At 41.4% G+C, this 18,561-nt stretch overlaps 1 protein-coding gene and 1 pseudogene across 2 annotated transcripts; both read left to right on the top strand.

Annotated features, from left to right (window-relative positions):
* Positions 1-257: 257 nt before the first annotated feature.
* Positions 258-5,129, top strand: LOC307046667 (annotated as a pseudogene). Its single transcript, XR_013810533.1, has 5 exons — positions 258-608; positions 738-812; positions 1,159-1,237; positions 1,644-1,827; positions 1,955-5,129. The product of XR_013810533.1 is annotated as an uncharacterized misc_RNA (transcript).
* Positions 5,130-10,436: 5,307 nt separating this feature from the next.
* On the top strand, positions 10,437-18,061 carry prpf3 (PRP3 pre-mRNA processing factor 3 homolog (yeast)). Its single transcript, XM_079692924.1, has 17 exons — positions 10,437-10,615; positions 11,356-11,509; positions 11,690-11,820; positions 12,116-12,283; positions 12,389-12,475; positions 12,591-12,850; positions 12,961-13,079; positions 13,170-13,357; positions 13,475-13,641; positions 13,774-13,856; positions 15,672-15,815; positions 15,903-16,002; positions 16,132-16,245; positions 16,352-16,470; positions 16,880-16,957; positions 17,053-17,108; positions 17,195-18,061. Exons 2-17 carry the CDS (start codon positions 11,365-11,367, stop codon positions 17,345-17,347), a joined length of 2,112 nt encoding a protein of 703 aa, XP_079549050.1. The 5' UTR covers positions 10,437-10,615; positions 11,356-11,364; the 3' UTR covers positions 17,348-18,061.
* Positions 18,062-18,561: the final 500 nt, after the last annotated feature.

The raw sequence follows: 18,561 nt of genomic DNA, 5'->3' as shown, positions 1-18,561 counted from the left end.
TCTGCACCATGTTTAAACTAGGGCACCAGGATACCCACCATTTTGGCTAATTATTTTTGGTAGCGAGATAGGGGAGAGTATAAAAAAGAGAAAGCCCGTTCCTCCTATGATCTTGTTTCCGTGCCTTTTACTTCTTCTTGGTCTCCATGTGCCCTGCCCCTCTCTCTACTAACAACTACTCAGTGTCCAGCTAAGCCTTTTTTTGTGTCTTCTCTAAGCCTAATTGAGTGTTATGATAACCCTCTGCCCCAACAGCAATGCAGTCCCAGGGCAGCACTTCCTCTCAGCCCTCCATCGATTCCCTGAGCTCCGGTGACAGCCTCCTGTGCAGCGACTCGGAGCATGCCGAAGACGGAAAGCGACGTCTTCCTGGCGGCTGGCTCTCCTGTCATCATCGGTGGCGTGGGCGGGGCTAAGGCCAATGGAGACGGAGGGTCGGAGAGTCCCGGGGTCCCAGTGGACGTGTGATGGCTCTACAGATAAAGAGGAAGAGGAGGAGTTGTACAAGTCGGAAAAAGGCGGCAAAGCAGCTCGCATCAGATTGGGACCAGACAGATCCGTCAAAACAGAATCCAAAGTCACAGGGAGACTTGCTGTTTGCTCAAAAGGTAAGTGACTGATGAGAAGAGGGATGACAGAACAATGTGTGCACAGGAAAGCCCGATAGACTGATTCAGACAGCAAGGACTGACTCAAACCCAGGAGTAATCTATCTTCTCTTCTGCTTCCTCTGTGAGTGTGCTGAGCTACAGGGTTTTGTCAGGCCCTGCTGGAGCTGCTGAATGGACTGAAGAGGGGTCGATTCGATCAAGGTAGCATTCTTTACATCACTGCTTTCAGTCAAGCATTGTGTGCCGCCTGGAGCTAGGGTTGTAGATGCTGAACATGGGTTTATGTGATCTGAATGGCCTCAGACCATCCAATGGAGAGTGTTCTTTTGTACAGCATTCTGTATTGACCCATCCTAATGATGTGGTCCAAAGTGCAGCGTGTGTGAAGCGACAGTCTTGTGGCTGACTCATCAGCTCACGAGTTTACTGATATTACAAGTGAAAGTGTATGTGATTATACTGTGTGTCTTCACATGCATGCATTTTTTGCGACTATGGGGTCTTGCATTGCAAATACCTAATGTGGGATTATGTTTGTGATTGACAGGTTTAACTACTTTCCAGCAGAGCGTCGCTATGGATCGTATCCAGAGGATTGTGGGTGTTTTACAGAAACCCCACAGCGGGTAAGATGCTTTCCACTATGTCCCACTATCCAACCTCAGTGTTAAGAACTATCTGCTACTTATTGTAATCTTGCCTCTGCATCACTAGGCACCACATCAAAGTTGGATTGTAGCATGTTAATGATAATCAAATTAAAGTTATAACAAGAAGTTTACTGTGAGGTAGTCCTGCATTTCAGGCCCCATCCTGGTCAATGTTTTATTGAACAGTTATCGGGATGGGTAGAGTTACAGCATTCACTGGCAGTGCAGAGAAACACCAAACCTTTAGAAATAGTGTATCTAGATGTATATGCAGGACTGTAAAAGACCAGATGTTTTCCTATGCTACTACTCAATAGCATTGCCATCTGTTCCTCACTGTCGTCTTTTTTTTTTTTTTTTTTACTTGTCCTGTGTTTTGTAGGGAGAAGTACCTGAACACTCTGCTCCAGGTTGAGGTGATGCTGAAGATTTGGTTTCCGCAGATCCACACTCAGCCTGTCTCTGCAGGCACCAGCGTCGTAGCGTCACTCGCTTGCTCCCCTCAGGAAACTCCCCCCGTCACCCCGCCGCACAAGTACAGGGATCAGTCACACATTCCCGTCAAGGTGAGAACACACACATTCCTGGATGTGCAAGAGCCTACTTGTGCACACGCATAAACCTCCCTCTCTCACAACACCACAAATTAAATTAAATATTCACTTGCAAACTACTTTCATGCTCATTTTTCAGAAGCGCAGACTCAGCTGGACGGGGACGGACTCCCCCACCCCTTCCCCGGTGCTTTTCAAGTGCTCTCGTATCAGTGTGGAAGAGAAGAAGGTGAATCAAGAGTGTGATGAAAGGAAGAGCCCTCTTTCTTCGTCATCGGCACCTGATGCAAACCCAGACTCACCAGTGGCGGACCAGCTAAATGGGGACACAAAGGGAAAGGACAGTGACAGAGAGGAACTAGGCAAACAATTAAAATACAAAGCAGGGCAAAACTCCGAGCCAAGCCTGACGTGGGTCCACGTTGCCCCCATCTTTTCCCCCCGGAACCCCTGCACTTCACATGAGGGCACAACAGTGGGAGGAAACAATGAAAACAAGCCCGTAAACGCCATCCTACTCCCGCCCAGGAGGAGGGGCCAACCAGCCACACAAGACAGATCCGTCACTTCTTCCTCCGTCGCCAAGCACCCCAAACATCTGAAGAAGCCGAGCCAGCCTGTCACTGGGCAACAGAGTGGGAGTGATACAGCTGAGATATGTCAGGGTCAAAGTGTGGCTCCTCAGGTCACGCTCACTCCTTCGCCCGAGGTGTGCCCCACCCCCTTAAAGACCTGAAGAAGATTTTCACACTACCGGGCTAAAAGCTGCCGTGGGAGGAAGAGGAGAAGAGGATGAAGATGATTATAGATGCATTAATGGGAGGAAGGGGAGGAAAGAATTATCGGTGATAAATGTTGATGTTTGATCATACATAACAACTCATCAAAACCTCCATTGAAACTAGTATCTCAAACAACAAGACAAAATGTGTTTATGAGGAATCAGATCTAGTAGAGTTGATAATCACAACTACGTTATAATATTAACATTTGCACAAAAACAGTTGTGGTTGAGGCAGATAGGAAAGAACATCTAAAGCTAAACGGCTATTACCAGCTTATTGAGTGATAATCTAAAGGAGAGATTTGAAGAATTTTAAGGAGCAGTTTCTCCTCAGCTTACAAGCAATCACTTTACTTAAAGATGACTGACAGACATCTTAACCGAGGCACACACTTTATCCAAAATGTTATGATGTCAATTTTCAGAATGAGAGCTTCCAAGGTTATTGTGATGAGGTAACTTTAATCCAGAGTGAGTGACACAGGGTGAGCTGAATCTAAGGCTAGTCACATTTGACGTTACATTCACTTGTAGATAGAGTTGAGTCATCCGGCTGGAAGAGGGATCGTGAGTTTTTTGTCATTGCAAATCTTGTAGCTAGAGATTTGAAAAACACAATGTACAGAGCGCAGCGTTATACTGTACATGTGGTCGGTGAGAGTCTTTGGAAACTGGAAAAAATGACGTCATTGATTCATGAATGTAATCCTAGAAATGTCTGGGCATAGCATGGAGAGGTGTGTCATCACAACGATCAGATCTCAACTTTTCTTGTCAAGCTGTTGATCAGAAGTTTCTTCCCGGTCCTCGACTGCAAACTAACTCATGTCATAAAACTCCAAGAAAGACTTTTAAACACCAGCCAGAGGAAAAAACAAGGACCACTCAAAGACATGCGACTCTCGAGTCCCACAGTTAATTTATTCTGGTGTTGATCAGACGCTGCATTTAGTTATTGTTTGTGTTTATTTATTGGGCAGCTGATATCGCCTGCTGTGCTCATGCACAGGTTGGCTTACAATTGTATTGAGTGGATTTGGAAGATGCTGTTGAAAGTTGTTTTTTTGCTATCATAACGAGAGAGAAAACTTGAAACGCTTTGATTGGACTATTGGACTACTGTGCCTTTTTACCAAATAGGATGTGTTCAGAAAAGCATTTGGTGCTTTCTCAGTGCATTCATACTGCATTTTGATTGTTTGCTTGTATTTCACAAAACCAGGACAAATTCAATCCTGAAAGCCAACATGTAGTCATTTTCATCTTGCTTCCAAATGTACACACAGCATCCAGACCTACAGTATCATCAACTATATTCAAAACCAGAGTCTAAAACTCCATCCACAGTTACATTAACTGCCTACATCTTCAACCTTTATACACACACTAACTGTGGTGTGCTGATATTTGTAGTATTCTCAGGGGCGTCCCTCCCTACAGGAGCGTGGGGCCTCACCTCGCGGAGGGAGCCTCAACTGAGCCGTAAATGCGGCGTACCTAATATACGTTTATGCGGCGCAATTAGTGTGGCGCAGCACGGCTCCACTAGCACCCCCGTCTGTTGACGCTCGCGAAACAGAGGGCCATCATCTAACTTTGCGTGGGGCCTCAACTTGGCCAGGGACGGCCCTGAGTATTATTAAGCGGAGCCTTCCTTTGGTGCTTTTCTTTGGGTGCTCTTGATAAACTTGAAAAAATACAGAGAAATTCTAAATGTAAGAGAGGAAATCTTTATTTGTACCACCCTCTACTGCTGCTATTGTTATTTGGATTCCAGTCCTAAGTTAGATGTTCGATAGGAGAAATCTGGAAATCTCTATCAATATTCTTCTCAAGTAGGAGGGGATTAAGCGATGTGATTGGATTTACCTATATTGCAAAAGTATTGTAAATATTTAGAAAAACATTTTTTAAATTGGTATGAGTGTGAATTGGAAATCTATGTACCTTTTTCTTCCCTAAAAGTGAAGACGTGATCACAGAGCCACTGGCAGCCTCCATTTTCCTGCCAATGTTTGTGGACTTAGGAGTGTACCCTCACAGACCCAGGGTCAGCGACTAACCCCATCCCGTCTGCAAACGTGACGGTACGATGAGCCAGACGCTGACTCTTGATCCGAGGCGGGGGGTGTCCCCCTCCCCACTCCTGTTTTTATACGGTTGTGGTATGACAGAGAAACCAATTGCACTTATTTTACATTGTTTGTGTCCTATTTTCATGTGTGTTTTCTACTGCAGCGACCACTGCTGATTGGCCAGAAATAATGTCTTATTTTAGCTGCCTTCGTTCTTCCTAAACTGTAAAAGCTGACCGTAGTTCCCTCCCCTCCCCTCCCCCACTCTGCTGCATTCGTCTGACCTTGCCCTCTCTCCTTCAACTCCCTCAATCCCGTTAGTATATTTTCTTTCTTAACTAAACCCTGTCTTTATCTCTTCCCATCTTTACATGCTATTACTCTTCTGGCTACTTTTTCAATAATGATAAACAGGAAAAACTCTTTTAATAAATTACACATTTTGGAAATCTGAACTGTCTGTCATTTTGTGCCTGTTTTGTGAACTTTTATACATTTTATTTGTGTATTTTCTATTTGATGTATTATGTGAGTGAGACTCATATTTGGGAACGCAGCTCTCACTAAACAGATGTGTGGCACAGTGGGGGGGGCAGATTTACAGACTGTACATTTTGGAGTGAGGGAGGGCAGAGGGGTGATGAGGGGAAGGAGAGGGTAGTGAGAAGGAGGGGCGGCATGGTGTGAGACTACAGCCTCGGTAATCTGACTAGCACTAATGGGGGGGGTTCTGGCTGATCCTCCTACCAGCTGCTTCCCCCCGATGTAGTTTATATGTGTGTTGTTTATTCCATGATATCAATGAGTAAATACCTCCTGGTAGCAGAGAAGAGCCTGGCACGGTGGAGTCTGCGGTGCATTCCTGATGCAGTCTGATCCCCGGCCTGGTGTTTTTAGGCTTCTAAAATAAACCACAGGGTAAAAGTAAAAAATGAACCTCACCCATCACTCCCAAAAGTGCCCTGTGCTGCCGTGACAGTCTGTAAAATCTCTGTGTTGCCAGGGATAGATTTTCTATAGAAACACAATATTATGTCTTTGAATGCAGCTGTTAACTCAAAACACACACTGGGTGCCAGTAAATGTAATATTGTGTAAAGCCCATTCATTTTTTCACTTAAATATACTATAGGTTATTGGTGAACATCAGTAAAGCTGTCAACACAACGCTGTGACTATTGGTGAAAATGTAATAATTCATGGGAAACTATTTTGACAATTAACTAATTGTTTCAGTTATTTACTGAAGCAAACAATCAAATATTCTTTGGTTAAAGCATCACGGATGAAGGATTTGCTGCTTTTTTCTCTTATTGATATATTTGTAAACTGCGTGACTGGGATTTGGATTATGGTCTGAAAAAACAACAATATGGACTAATTATCTGGCTTTTTATATAGCAAAACATTTATATTTTAAAATAGAAACTCTGGTGTCATATGTGTAATCACATAGTAAATATGATTCACATTCCTGAATTAAAGACAGGAGACATTCACCATGTTCTTTCCACCTCAGCATCACATCCATGGATACAGCGTGCACATGGGCACGAGAGTGGCACATTTTAGGAGGGTGTGGTTTGATTTATCTCTGCTCATAGGGGATGAAGTCAGCCAAGCCGCATACACACTCATACACACATTTACACACTCATACACACATTTACACACTCACACACAAAAAACATGCCCATAGCCAGAATCGTAAACACGCGATTGTGCCCCCTCACGCTCTGACACAGTGACTGGCTGATTTTGTGATGGGCCTGTCTCTGACACACTGACTGCTACGCTACAACAACAGAGAGTGCCCTCCCTCCCTCCCTCCACCCCCCTGCCTCCCTCCCTTCCAACCCCCCCTTGTATCCATGCAGTTTTTAGCAGAGAAGCCCTTGCCCTCCATCTCCCCCCTCTACTACTTCTCTCTTCCTCCTTTGTAGGATGGAAATGAGGAGCAAGAGGAAAAGGACGGGGAGAGGATGAGTGTAGGGCACAGGGAGGAGAAACGACCTCACTCCTTTTTGGGCAGCACGAAGGACATTTGTTGTTTTTCCCACTAAATAATAATCATAATTTTTAGAAGCTTGACTCACTTGTTTTCACTGTTTTTAAATTTTGTTTGAAAACATATTTTATCTTGCTACTAAAAAACTAAAATCGATCATGCTGTGTTTGTCTATATTGCACCACCAGTATGCAGAGTAGACACCATCCATTGAATTTCTTTATTGAGTCATACATGTCTTTGGCTGTTTTCACTTCTGTGAGTATCCAGCCAGCATGTGTTGGATTAGCTGAGCGTGTGTGTGCGACTGTGCGTGCATCAATAGGATTGCACATAATGAACTTACTGCCCCTTTTATCCCTCGCTGTGTTGGTTTTGATTGTGGTTCCAAGTCCTCTTATTGGTTTTAACAACTTAATGATTTAGGGGTGTCTGTGCTGTTCCGCTGCATGTGAAATGTACGTTATGACGGGATTGACACAATGAGGTGCTTATTTACTTGTTCGGAGCTCCCCTCCTCCACATTAGACTCACTGAACTCCAGTCAAACTCACGAGGGGAAGCCACGCTGTGATTTTACTACTACACAGTCGTGCACCAGCAAAGGCTCACACACTTGCTCTTACTCACCCAAAGTCCTGGGGGGTTTAAGTGCTGGCTAGTCCCAAAACCGCCCCGATGCTCATTAAAATGGCACAGTGGCCAGCCCTGGGATGGAAATCTGAGCTTCATGGAAGTCATATCTTCCTCGCTTGAGCTCACAGCGATCACAGGCCTTGATATGTGGGGTTGAAGATGCTGCTCTGCCCCCTGTGGACCCCATCACTGTGAGGGGACACGATAAAAACAAGAGATAACAGGACGACATTCTCAAGGACGCACGTGTATCTCATGACATTTGGGGCACAGCCGAGCTACAGGCAAATAACATCCTCATCATTTTCTTTGCCCTGAATGTGTTCAAGGCAGCCTGCTCGTGATGACGCCATCTTACACGACTGCTCAATTATTCAAGTGCAGTGAGTGAAAAGGAATCACCAGATAGAATATACTGAGGAGAGAAAAAAAAATGCATAAAGTAGGAATATTTGGCAAATAAGTGAAGATAAAAGCTTACACTCTTATGACTTGGGATTCAATGCAAGCACGTGCACTCACACTGATACTCACTCTGAGGTCCTTCTTCTCGGCCCATGTGTGAAGTAAAGACAGCTGATTCCCCTGAGATTATACCTTCCAAGATGATTTACAGACCTTGTCAGATATAATAAAATAAAACTGGGTCAGCATGATGAAATATACCATAACAACATTTGATGATTCAAAAACCTGTCTGATGAAACAGAAGGAATATCTTACTTAAAATATGCACTTGTGTAATATTCATAGTGTGGCAATAATGAACATCCAACTGACATACCATGTTGATTTTGCACATTTAGGATTAAATTGTTCACCATATAAAAAAGGGACAATGTGGCCATATGGGACTCGAAAAAAATGCAGGCTAAATGGCATTCCAGTAATATATGAATATATTAAAATTATAATAGATTCATTCACACAGCTATCTCCACATGATACTGTAACACTTCAGTTGCACAAACAAATGGATAGCACTGCCTGTGTGTGTGTGTGTGTGTGTGTGTGTGTGTGTGTGTGTGTGTGTGTGTGTGTGTGTGTGTGTGTGTGTGTGTGTGTGTGTGTGTGTGTGTGTGTGTGTGTTGTTGTTGCTTTGTGTACTTATATAGAAATATCTGTGGCATTGTTATAATATGGGCTGAGGTGTTGTTACATAATACAGTTGGCTGGAGAGAGAGGGGCAGACAGTAGCTCAGTGTGTAAATGTGAGTAAAGGCGTTGTTTACTGGCCCGCTGACTGTTTGATCACAACCAGATTAAGGATTAACTATAGGTTCTTGTTGTTTTACAAAAATTAAGCTCATAATTGGAACGAGCATTTCCCAATTGAAAGACAAGCTCTATATACTAGGGTTGCAATTGCTGTCTCAAAGAGTGCTGAAATTATAATCAATTTGATATTGATCAATATTGGTTCTGGTTTTTAATACATAAAGATTTGCTGTAATTCTAAATTTAACATCATTGTAAATTGCATGCAAGATAAAATTCAATCTGAAGACAATTAACTTATTACTCACATTATTAAGTATTACCACCAATTACTCGACTTGGGTAGAACCAACAATTCAAAGCCCCCCACAAATTAATGGTCATAGTAATAAAGAAAAGTAGCAATTAGTCACATTTGAGACGTTTTAATCAGTTTAGCTTAAAAAGATACACTTCATCAATGATCAAAATAATCGTTGATGAATCTCCTCTCTATTGACCTCCTATCTTCTTTGACCATAAAGTCTGATTCCCTATTTAGGTTTTTGTTGGCACACACAGCTGAAAGGTCACAGAGTTAACTGGGTCCAAAGTTGTGTTTCTATACACAGAGGGGCCTGTGGTGGTAGAAAGCTCATATTTCAGCATTGAGAAAAAGAGTTTCACAAATGTCCTCCTAGTTTTCTTTGAAACTTAAGTAGGGTTTCTTTTGGGCCACCATATATGATCTCATGTACGAAATTGGCTGACCTCTTCAAACTGAGTAAAAGCTCAAACTAGTTATTCACAGAGGCTGGTGTAGCCTCAGGCGTACTGCAGTAGTGCTCAAACTACTATCAATGCACTCAGTTGACCTACATCATGCAAAGATAGAAAAAAAAGGGGGTGGGCCTACAGAGTAAGAAAAACAGAGATCACCTGATAGTGGGATAATGTTTTTAAAAGGGTTTTTCAATGACTAGTCTGTGTTTAATTTGGCTACAGCTACGTAATGTTTCACTATATTGGACTGATAAAAAGGAGATTATGGATATGTTTTATTTGATTGTAAACAAAGACTCGAATCATAACCTTAGTGGAGGCAGTTGGAAATGTGGAGTAGCCTACTCAAACCCATATTGTGGACTGTTTGCTTTAGTTTATCCTGTATTTTCCAGTTAATAGGCTATTAAATGCATTTAATCAACTTTGTGAAACAAACCAAATTACAACTCTGACAACCTTTGCATTACAATTATAATTAGACCTGGTTAATAGTTGCAACCAATAATAGTTATTACAAATGATTAATTATACTAAAATATCATACAAATATTAACTTTGAGTTATAGTAAGTACTGAGTTTTTTTTTGTAATTCTAAAGGTGTGTAGGCTACATGTGTTGCGGATATAGTTACCAGCTAAAGTGGTAGAAGTTAACTATGGTTTGTGGTTTAAAACAAACTTATGAGCTGATTCTAGTTTCCCCTTTCCCTATAGTTAACTTGCTAGCTAGCCAACTCACATTACATTACATGTCATTTGTTAGACGCTTTTATCCAAAGCGACTTACATACATAATACAATCAGTACTGTGGACAATTCCCACAGGAGCAATTTGGGGTGAAGTGTCTTGCCCAGGGACAAAACGACATGCTGACTGTAGTGGGACTCGAACTTGCCATATGGGACATTTCAACCTGGTTGTATTTGACAAATGAATGGATGAAGATCTCTGTCAATCCTACTAATACAAACATGTAACTATTTTGGGTAAATTAAACTTTTAAAAGATAGATGACTTTACTAAACACTGATTTTTCACCACATTCCTACCTTGATACTTTCCTCCATGTGCAGCTAGGTGGAAACGACGAACATTTGACCGAGAAGACTACGCAGAAATGGTCACGAAGAAATAACATTCTCCATTTCCGGTTCCGGGTCTTGAAACAGTAACGTCGTGTGAACGGCGCGACCAAACAGAAACTTTTACAGAAAACTTAAGCATTTTTGAGTTATTTACGCTACCGAAACCTGCTTGTTTCTATTTAAAGTATACAACGTAAACCCGATAGAGGATAAAGGCAAACTCAAAAGGTTTGTAACTCTTTATTTAGCAGTTATTTGCTGATTGTTAGTGGTTCGCAGACAGCACTATGCTAACATGAATTAGCATTTAACGTTAGCCGAGAAGTTGTGGCGGTTGTGATTGATTTATGTTGATTGTGTTGCTCATGTTTGCACATTTTCAGCCAGTCGACTCACAAACTACTGCATGCTTTAGACTGTTTGTGTGTATACATTCATATCATTATTGGATTGGATGTTTGTAAGTGGATGAGTGAGAGCGGATGTATGGTGTCCAGGGCATGCGTGTTCTGATATACCTACATTGTTTATGATTGGTTAAGGCTATATTTTACACTGCAAAAGAACGAAGGGAGATGTTTTAACTCCAGTTTGAATGGCAAAACACTGTTCAACCACTGTGGAGATTTAAATGTCAAAATTCAAGAAAGCTGTCTTGCATGCACATTTTATTATAGCATAGTCTACAGCGGTAAGCTGTAAACTGTAACTAGTGTTGAACAGTCAAAATTACATTCCTGACAACCATAAATCGTTTGAAAGATCTCCTTGATGCGTCATATTAAATGTATACCGATCAGGACTCTTGGAGTAGACACATGTTGCTGTTTTTATTATTATGTAGCCCTGTTAAGGACTCTATTAATACTCAAAGAGGGTTAGAGTTCACGGAGAAATAGGCTGATTATTTTGTTGATCAGCATTAACAAACAATTGTTATATATCATAAATGTTGCAATGTTTTGTAGGATTGGAAGATGTCTCTTCCCAAGCGGGAGGTGGAGGAGCTGAGGCCATGGGTGGAGCGGACTGTGAAGAAGGTGCTTGGTTTCTCAGAGCCCACAGTGGTTACTGCTGCTTTGCACTGTGTTGGAAAGGGACTCGACAAACGAAAGACTATAGGTAACTGTATTGACCTTTTTCATAACTAATGTGTTTTATCCAGATACTTGAAGATGTAATCAATATAGAATTATGACTTGTTTCCTTTTACACTTAACTACAAAGGTTACAAATAATTGAGACAATGATCTCAGGACTCCTACATTTGTGCACATTTGTTGACTCTCATTCTCACCTCAGACCAGCTGCGCCCCTTCCTTGATGACTCGGCCGGAGGGTTTGTGGAGCGTCTTTTTGAAGCTTTGGAGGAAAGCCGCAGTGCACGGGGCCACAAAGGATCAGGAGAAAAACACCGCAAGAGAGACCTCAAGGTAAGCAATACATTTCCCTTGAATTTGCTAAATCTGCATAATCCCAAAATACAAAATTGGATTCATAGAAATAGAAAAATGACAGTCACCACGTGATTTATATGAGCTGTTATGAAAGTGAGAATGTCTGTACACATGCATAGTTTGATTCCTCTCAAAACTCTGTGTGGAGATTATTGACAAAAACATAATCATATTTGATAAATATATATTTAATCATATAAGTAGACATAGTGTATCAACAATGTGGTTTAATGATGACGTTGTTGTTTCTCATTTGGCTGGTTGGTCTCAGGATGTATTTGGTGATGAATCTGAGCCGGTTGCAGTGCGAGAAACTCCAGAGATAGTAGATGTGCCAGCCCCAAAGAGGAAACGCGTCCCCCGCTTCGAGGAGGTGGAGGAGCCCGAGGTCATTCCTGCACCTCCAGCCGAGAGCCCGGGCATGCTCACCAAGATGCAGGTATAAGATTATCTTCTTATGACTGTTAGGATTATACCTGAACAAGTTGTTTTTATTCAATTTGAATTATTTTTTAATCTACTAACCTCTTCTCTGTACTGTTAGATTAAACAGATGATGGAAGCAGCCACAAAACAGATTGAGGAGAGGAAGAAACAGCTGAGCTTTACCTCTCCAGTCCCAGCTGCACATGTAAATAAAATGTTCCTTGTTTACTTGAAGACTTAAAAACAAGTATCAGTAATTTCCGACAATGTTTGTGATTTCTCATTGATTTGAGTGGTTTTCTCTTGTCACACCATTGTAGCAGATGGAAATCCCTCCAGTCTCTCGGCTTCTCGGCAACTCTGCTTCTGCAGCTGGAGGCGGGGGCTCGTCCATCGCCCCCTCCCAGGCTGCCAGCTTCATGAATGACGCCATCGAGAAGGCCCGCAAGGCTGCCGAGCTCCAGGCCCGCATCCAGTCCCAGTTGGCCATGAAACCTGGCATCCTCGGGGCCCTGGGTAACACTGGCCCTCACAACATGGTGGCACTAGCTAATCTTCATGCCATGGGAATTGCCCCACCGTGAGTAATGGGACAGTATTTGGGTTTTTAAACTCTACTTTGAAAATAAAAAACATTTGTTAATGTGACACTTTAAAATAGACTGCTTTCTCTGTTTGTCTCTTTTATAGAAAAGTAGAAATCAAGGAGATAAACAAGCCAACACCTCTTATTCTTGACGACCTGGGAAGAACTGTGGATGCTAGTGGCAAAGAGATTGAACTCACACACCGCATGCCTACTTTGAAAGGTAAGTTCAACCTTGTCTAATACCTGTGCACACACACAATCTTTATTTCTTGATTTCATGTTCTTCAATGCATTTTCCTCTGCTGTGTAGCAAACATTCGAGCTGTAAAGAGGGAGCAGTTCCGTCAGCAGCTGAAGGAGAAGCCTGGGGAGGATTTGGAGTCAACGTCCTATTTCGACCAGCGTGTCAATATTACACCAGCTATTCGTGCTCGAAGGGGCTTCAAATTCCATGACCAGGGGCGCTTCGAGAAGATTGCTCAGAGAATAAGAACTAAGGTCGGTCTTAACTCCAAAACACTCGCATATCAGCCGTGTTCTTGTTTTTTTTTGTAAAGGACATACAATTAAAAAAAAATAAAAAATGTTTGTCCCTCTTTGCACTGACCTCACCAGGCCCAGTTGGAAAGGTTGCAGAATGAGATTGCCCAGGCAGCAAAGAAGACAGGAATCCAGGCATCCACCAAGCTGGCACTAATCGCCCCCAGGAAAGACATGGGAATCGGAGAGGTGCCCAACATCGAGTGGTGGGACTCCTACATCACGCCCAACAACATAGACATGTAAGAAACTGCAGCTATCCTAAGAACTTGTCAGTTTGTAAGGTTAAATGTTACTGCTGTGTTTTCTCATTCAAGTTGTACCTTCAATCTACTGCAGTTAACTGACATGATTTCCCCCCTTATCTTATTAAGATCATCCGACACAGCATTTGAAGAGATGGAGCTCTTCGGTGTGACCAATCTTGTAGAGCATCCTGCCCAAATTAACTCTCCAGGTGAGTGTATGAAAGGTGAAAATAAGGCAGTTGAATGTGCTATCAACCAATGCTGTCCCATCATGGGGTGGTAGTTCACTCTAAGCCAGTGGTTCTCAACTGGTGGGTCGAGGACCCGTTTCGAGTGGGTCGCAGATGTGAGTGAAGAAAAATAAATAACTTTTTTGTTTGTGGAAAAAAGTCAAACTTTTATTTTGAAGGCCCAATTTTCTTACGCTGTTCATGCAGTAGGCGTTGGACTGGAAGTACCGGAGACCATCAACGGTTTTTATGTTTTTTTGAGTCTTCTGGCCAATCAGAATCAAGATTGTTGCCTTAAGTCCCCACGGAGAATAACTTTGCGGTAGAACTATTCTTTATACATCCATGGGTACAACTTCAGATAAAAATGAACACATAATGAGATATGACCCCCGGTTCGATGATTTACAGGTCACAGAACAATGGGAGCTATCTACCCTTACCCACAATTTAAAGTAATTCACACAGACTCTTCTCTCTGTGTGGAGCAGTAGGTTTCAGCCGTCAGAACAAAGTGAAAAACAAACAATGGCATAACATATTATTAATATGTCGGGTAGTAATAGATTTATTTATTTTCTTCTCAGAGTGTACCAGAATGCCTAGTTTATATGTTAGTATTTCTAAAAACCTCCTGGGGGAGAATAGACCCCAGACCCCCTTCTGGGGATGGGTTTTCAGCATGTGTGCCTTTTTTGTGTTATACAGTTCAGTTTTGATTCCATCATCTCGTTAAACCTTTTTTTAAAGCATACTTTAGTTCTGTGAAGGGATATGAGGGATATATGCACTGTACTTCACTTTAATTAACATTGTATGCTGAAAAGCGTATAAATTACATCACGATTTTTTGTTGAATAGATTTGAGTGGTTAAAAATGTCGGGTCGTGATTTATTGACAAAGGAAAAAGTGGGTCCCGTGGCCTGACTAGTTGAGAACCACTGCTCTAAGCGATAACAAATGGTTTCAGATAGGGATGTCCCGATCACCTTTTATGCTCCCGATCCGATTCCGATCATTTGATTTTGACAATTAGCCGATACCGATTTTTCCCCATCCGATCTTTATGCAATGCATTAAGAAGAAAAAAAAAAAAAAGCATTCAAGTCTCTTAAGGTTATTTTTTTATTTAAATTGGATATTCTATCCAACATGGATATAGCTTCTTTCTTTCACAGCAGCATTGGATCAGTTCAGTTGTGCAGCATTGGATCAAAACAAAATAAAGCTTATCAGTACTCGTTAGCTTACTGCTACAATTAGACACTGCGCCCTGCCCACTCTGTTGCCAGATTTGAGTGAAATAAGCAACCAGGTCTATGAAAACAAGCCACAAAGAAGCAACACATACATGATGTTGTGTCATTTGAAACCAAAACTAAGGCCTCAGGATGACTTTAAGACTTGAACATGGGCATTTTTGTTTTCTAACAATAAAAAAAAAAAAAGAAGGTATTAAAAAAAAAAAAAAGAAATCCCGATCCCCGATTTTTTTCTCCCGATTCCGATCTTTTGAAAATCACGTGATCGGCTCCGATCCCCGATCACGTGTTCGGATCGGGACATCTCTAGTTTCAGACTACATACAAAAAAATGTAAAAAAGTATACAATTGATGTCGCTCAGTAGTGTGTTTGTTTGTGTGTGTGTGTGATACATTTTTGAGTCTCTAATATTTGATTGAACATTATACACCTTTACACTGACTGGAAGCAAATACAACTCCTTTAAACTAAGTATTTATTTCAATTGTTAGAATATATAAATGTCTTTAAAAAACGTTTTGTCCCTCAGTTGATACAGATAAGTCGGTAACGTTGGGAGTTTACCTCACAAAGAAAGAACAGAAGAAACTGAGAAGACAGACACGAAGGGAGGGACAAAAAGAAGTTCAAGAGAAGGTTCGTCTGGGGCTGATGCCTCCACCAGAACCGAAAGGTACCCACACACAGATTACTGTTATAAAAAAGGTTTGATAATTAATACTCTCCAGAATGTAACTGATGTTTTCCTTTATTTCACTAGTGCGCATCTCCAACCTGATGAGAGTGCTGGGGATGGAGGCAGTCCAGGATCCAACAAAGGTTGAAGCCCACGTCAGAGCGCAGATGGCCAAGAGACAGAAGTGAGTTGATATGTTTACCTCCACACAGCTTCACTCTCTCCTCATTTCCCCAAGAATCCATTGTAACATTGTGTGATCAAAACAGTAGCTTTTCTTGGAGGTTTTCGAATATTTTCCTCCTCTTTGCAGGGCTCACGAGGATGCCAACGCAGCCCGAAAGCTCACATCAGAGCAGAGGAAAGAGAAGACGGTCAAGAGGTTAAAAGAAGACCTCACTGACGGTGTTCACATTGCAGTGTACAGGTGCGCATCAGCAGCAACAGACCAAATACTGTTTTTAGTACATTGTGCGATTTGTGTTGCAGAATAGAAGTTTGTCTAATTCAGATGTATTGCCTTCCCTGTACAGGATCCGTTATCTGCAAAATCCTGCCAAGAAGTTTAAAGTGGAGGCCAACGCCAACCAGCTGTACCTGACAGGGACAGTGGTTCTGCACAGAGATGTCAATCTGGTCGTGGTGGAAGGAGGTGAGGCAACTCAGACCTGTCAATGCAAATAAATAAATAGCCCTCTTTAAAAAATCTAATTTTTCACAAGTAAGGTTGTCTTTTTCATCAGATTTTACGCCGTATTTATCCATTAAAATGTTGGAATGTTTTTATTTTTCTGTTTATAATTGTCCCAAAGCTTTTTATTGTTTAGTCTTGCATTTGGTTTGCATTTCTCTCTTACCCCTAGAGACATGAAAGAAGAGTTGGAAGATTTGAAAAAAAGCATATGATTATTTTGACTTAAATACAATTCTTAGGATTCACGACATTTGAGTGAATAATCAGTTCATCAGAAGTATTTTCAATTTCATTAGGAAGCGTATTGAAGTTATCATTGGATTTCGCAAGGATCTATACTAAACAAATGTTTCTCTCTCCTCTTAAGGCCCTAAATCCCAGAAAAAGTTCAAGAGGCTGATGATGCACAGAATCAAATGGGTGGAGCACAACAGTAAAAGAGAAGGTAAGAGTAGCTTGACTTAATGTTGTGTGCTAGTTGTTGTGCCTTTGTTATTTTTTAAAGGAAAACTAAACTCTTTACAACTGTTTCTCCATTAGGACTTGATGGTGATGATGATGCAAAAAGAAACAACAAGTGCTGGTTGATTTGGGAAGTAAGTGTTCACAAAATCTTATACAACTTAAATATAGATCTTTTTTTGATTGTATTAAATTCTAATGGTTCATCTTGGATCTCCAGGGCACAGCTAAAGAGCGCAACTTTAAGGGGGAGATGAAGTTCAAGCAGTGCCCGACAGAGAACATGGCCAGAGAACACTTCAAGAAACACGGCACAGAACAGTACTGGGATCTCGCTCTCAGCCAGAGTGTGTTGGACGGCACAGACGACTGAAACCTCCATAACTGAACCTGAACCTTCTACAAGTCCCCGGACCCCCGGCCTCACAGCCGGTCAGCCCTCACTGCTGACCGGCTGCCTTCAAATGAGGACATACAGACTTAATCAAGAGACGTGAACATAGCAAAAGGCGGAACAATAAACCTGTGTGGATGTGTCTGCAAGAATGTGTGACAGATGAGTGAGTGTGTTTATGCCTGCGTCGGTGTTCATCTCTTTGTTGGTAGGCTATTCTGTCAGCTATTGTGATGTCTGTTATTGAATACAATCTGACAGATTGCACAATCTGACAGATTGCACTGTGTGATGAAATCACTTACCCAAGGCTTTTTTGTGATGATGAGCAATGTTGTCAGATTATGTTTTGACTTTTGTGATGAAGTCCCCCTGAAAATATTCCTTATTTCAGTCAAAGCATTTACTACAAACCTCTCCATTAATGAATTACAATACTGCTATTGCAATAACACATGTAGAGTAAACCAATGCAACTAGATGTTAAACCTGGAAGGAGTCATGGGTAATGTAACTACATTGTCATACAAGTACAACCTATTGAGTCATTACAGGTACATTTCACAGAATGTAAAGTTAATAAATCCCTACTTTTTTTTAATGTTTTTGAGAAACAAACAAATATTTAACTCACCTGTAGCTTCTTTTCTCTAACGTTACAGTCACAGCCTTGAATAAACAACGTTCAACCGACTCCTGCCTCTTCTTTCCGCTAGTTTGAATCAAGCCAATCATATTTAAGTTTTATAATTATCAAGTTATAGTCGGTACATACCTCATTAACAAAGCCCACTGCCACCTATCCTCAGCCACCCCATATACACTATGCATTGTATTAATGCACACTGCGAACTACATCTCGTTTTTGTTTATTTCTTTTAAGAACTGTCAACCTTCTGAATAATGTGTACATGCAAAGCAAGCTCTTTTAATGTCTGCAAAGCTCTCCATTTTTCGTAGCAGTAATGCTGCACATATTTTATTTCAGTATTCCTAGTATTTTATCATATAACAATAGTCGTTTTGATTTATTTTTGAATATTATTTTTTGTTGGTCTTTTTTCTTCCAGTTTATCTTCTTTAACTAACTTTGTTTGATGTATGCCCCATAGGCCTATACACCAAGGCAAATTCCTCGTATGTGTAAACCTACTTGGTGATAAACCTGTGTCTGATTGTGATTTATAAATGCA

Source organism: Notothenia rossii (assembly GCF_949606895.1).
Source record: "Notothenia rossii genome assembly, chromosome: 7".
Lineage (NCBI taxonomy): Eukaryota > Metazoa > Chordata > Actinopteri > Perciformes > Nototheniidae > Notothenia > Notothenia rossii.
The sequence above is the reverse complement of the archived record's forward strand: the minus strand, read 5'-3'. Positions and strand labels throughout refer to the sequence as shown.

What these genes read in the sequence shown, in the direction of transcription:
- prpf3 (XM_079692924.1), top strand. Translation starts at nt 11,365, where the DNA reads ATGTCTCTTCCCAAGCGGGAGGTGGAGGAGCTGAGGCCATGGGTGGAG. An exon ending in CAGATGGCCAAGAGACAGAA is followed by an intron (nt 16,003 to 16,131) that starts GTGAGTTGATAT and finishes TCCTCTTTGCAG; the next exon opens with GGCTCACGAGGATGCCAACG. An exon ending in AGTGCTGGTTGATTTGGGAA is followed by an intron (nt 17,109 to 17,194) that starts GTAAGTGTTCAC and finishes TTGGATCTCCAG; the next exon opens with GGCACAGCTAAAGAGCGCAA.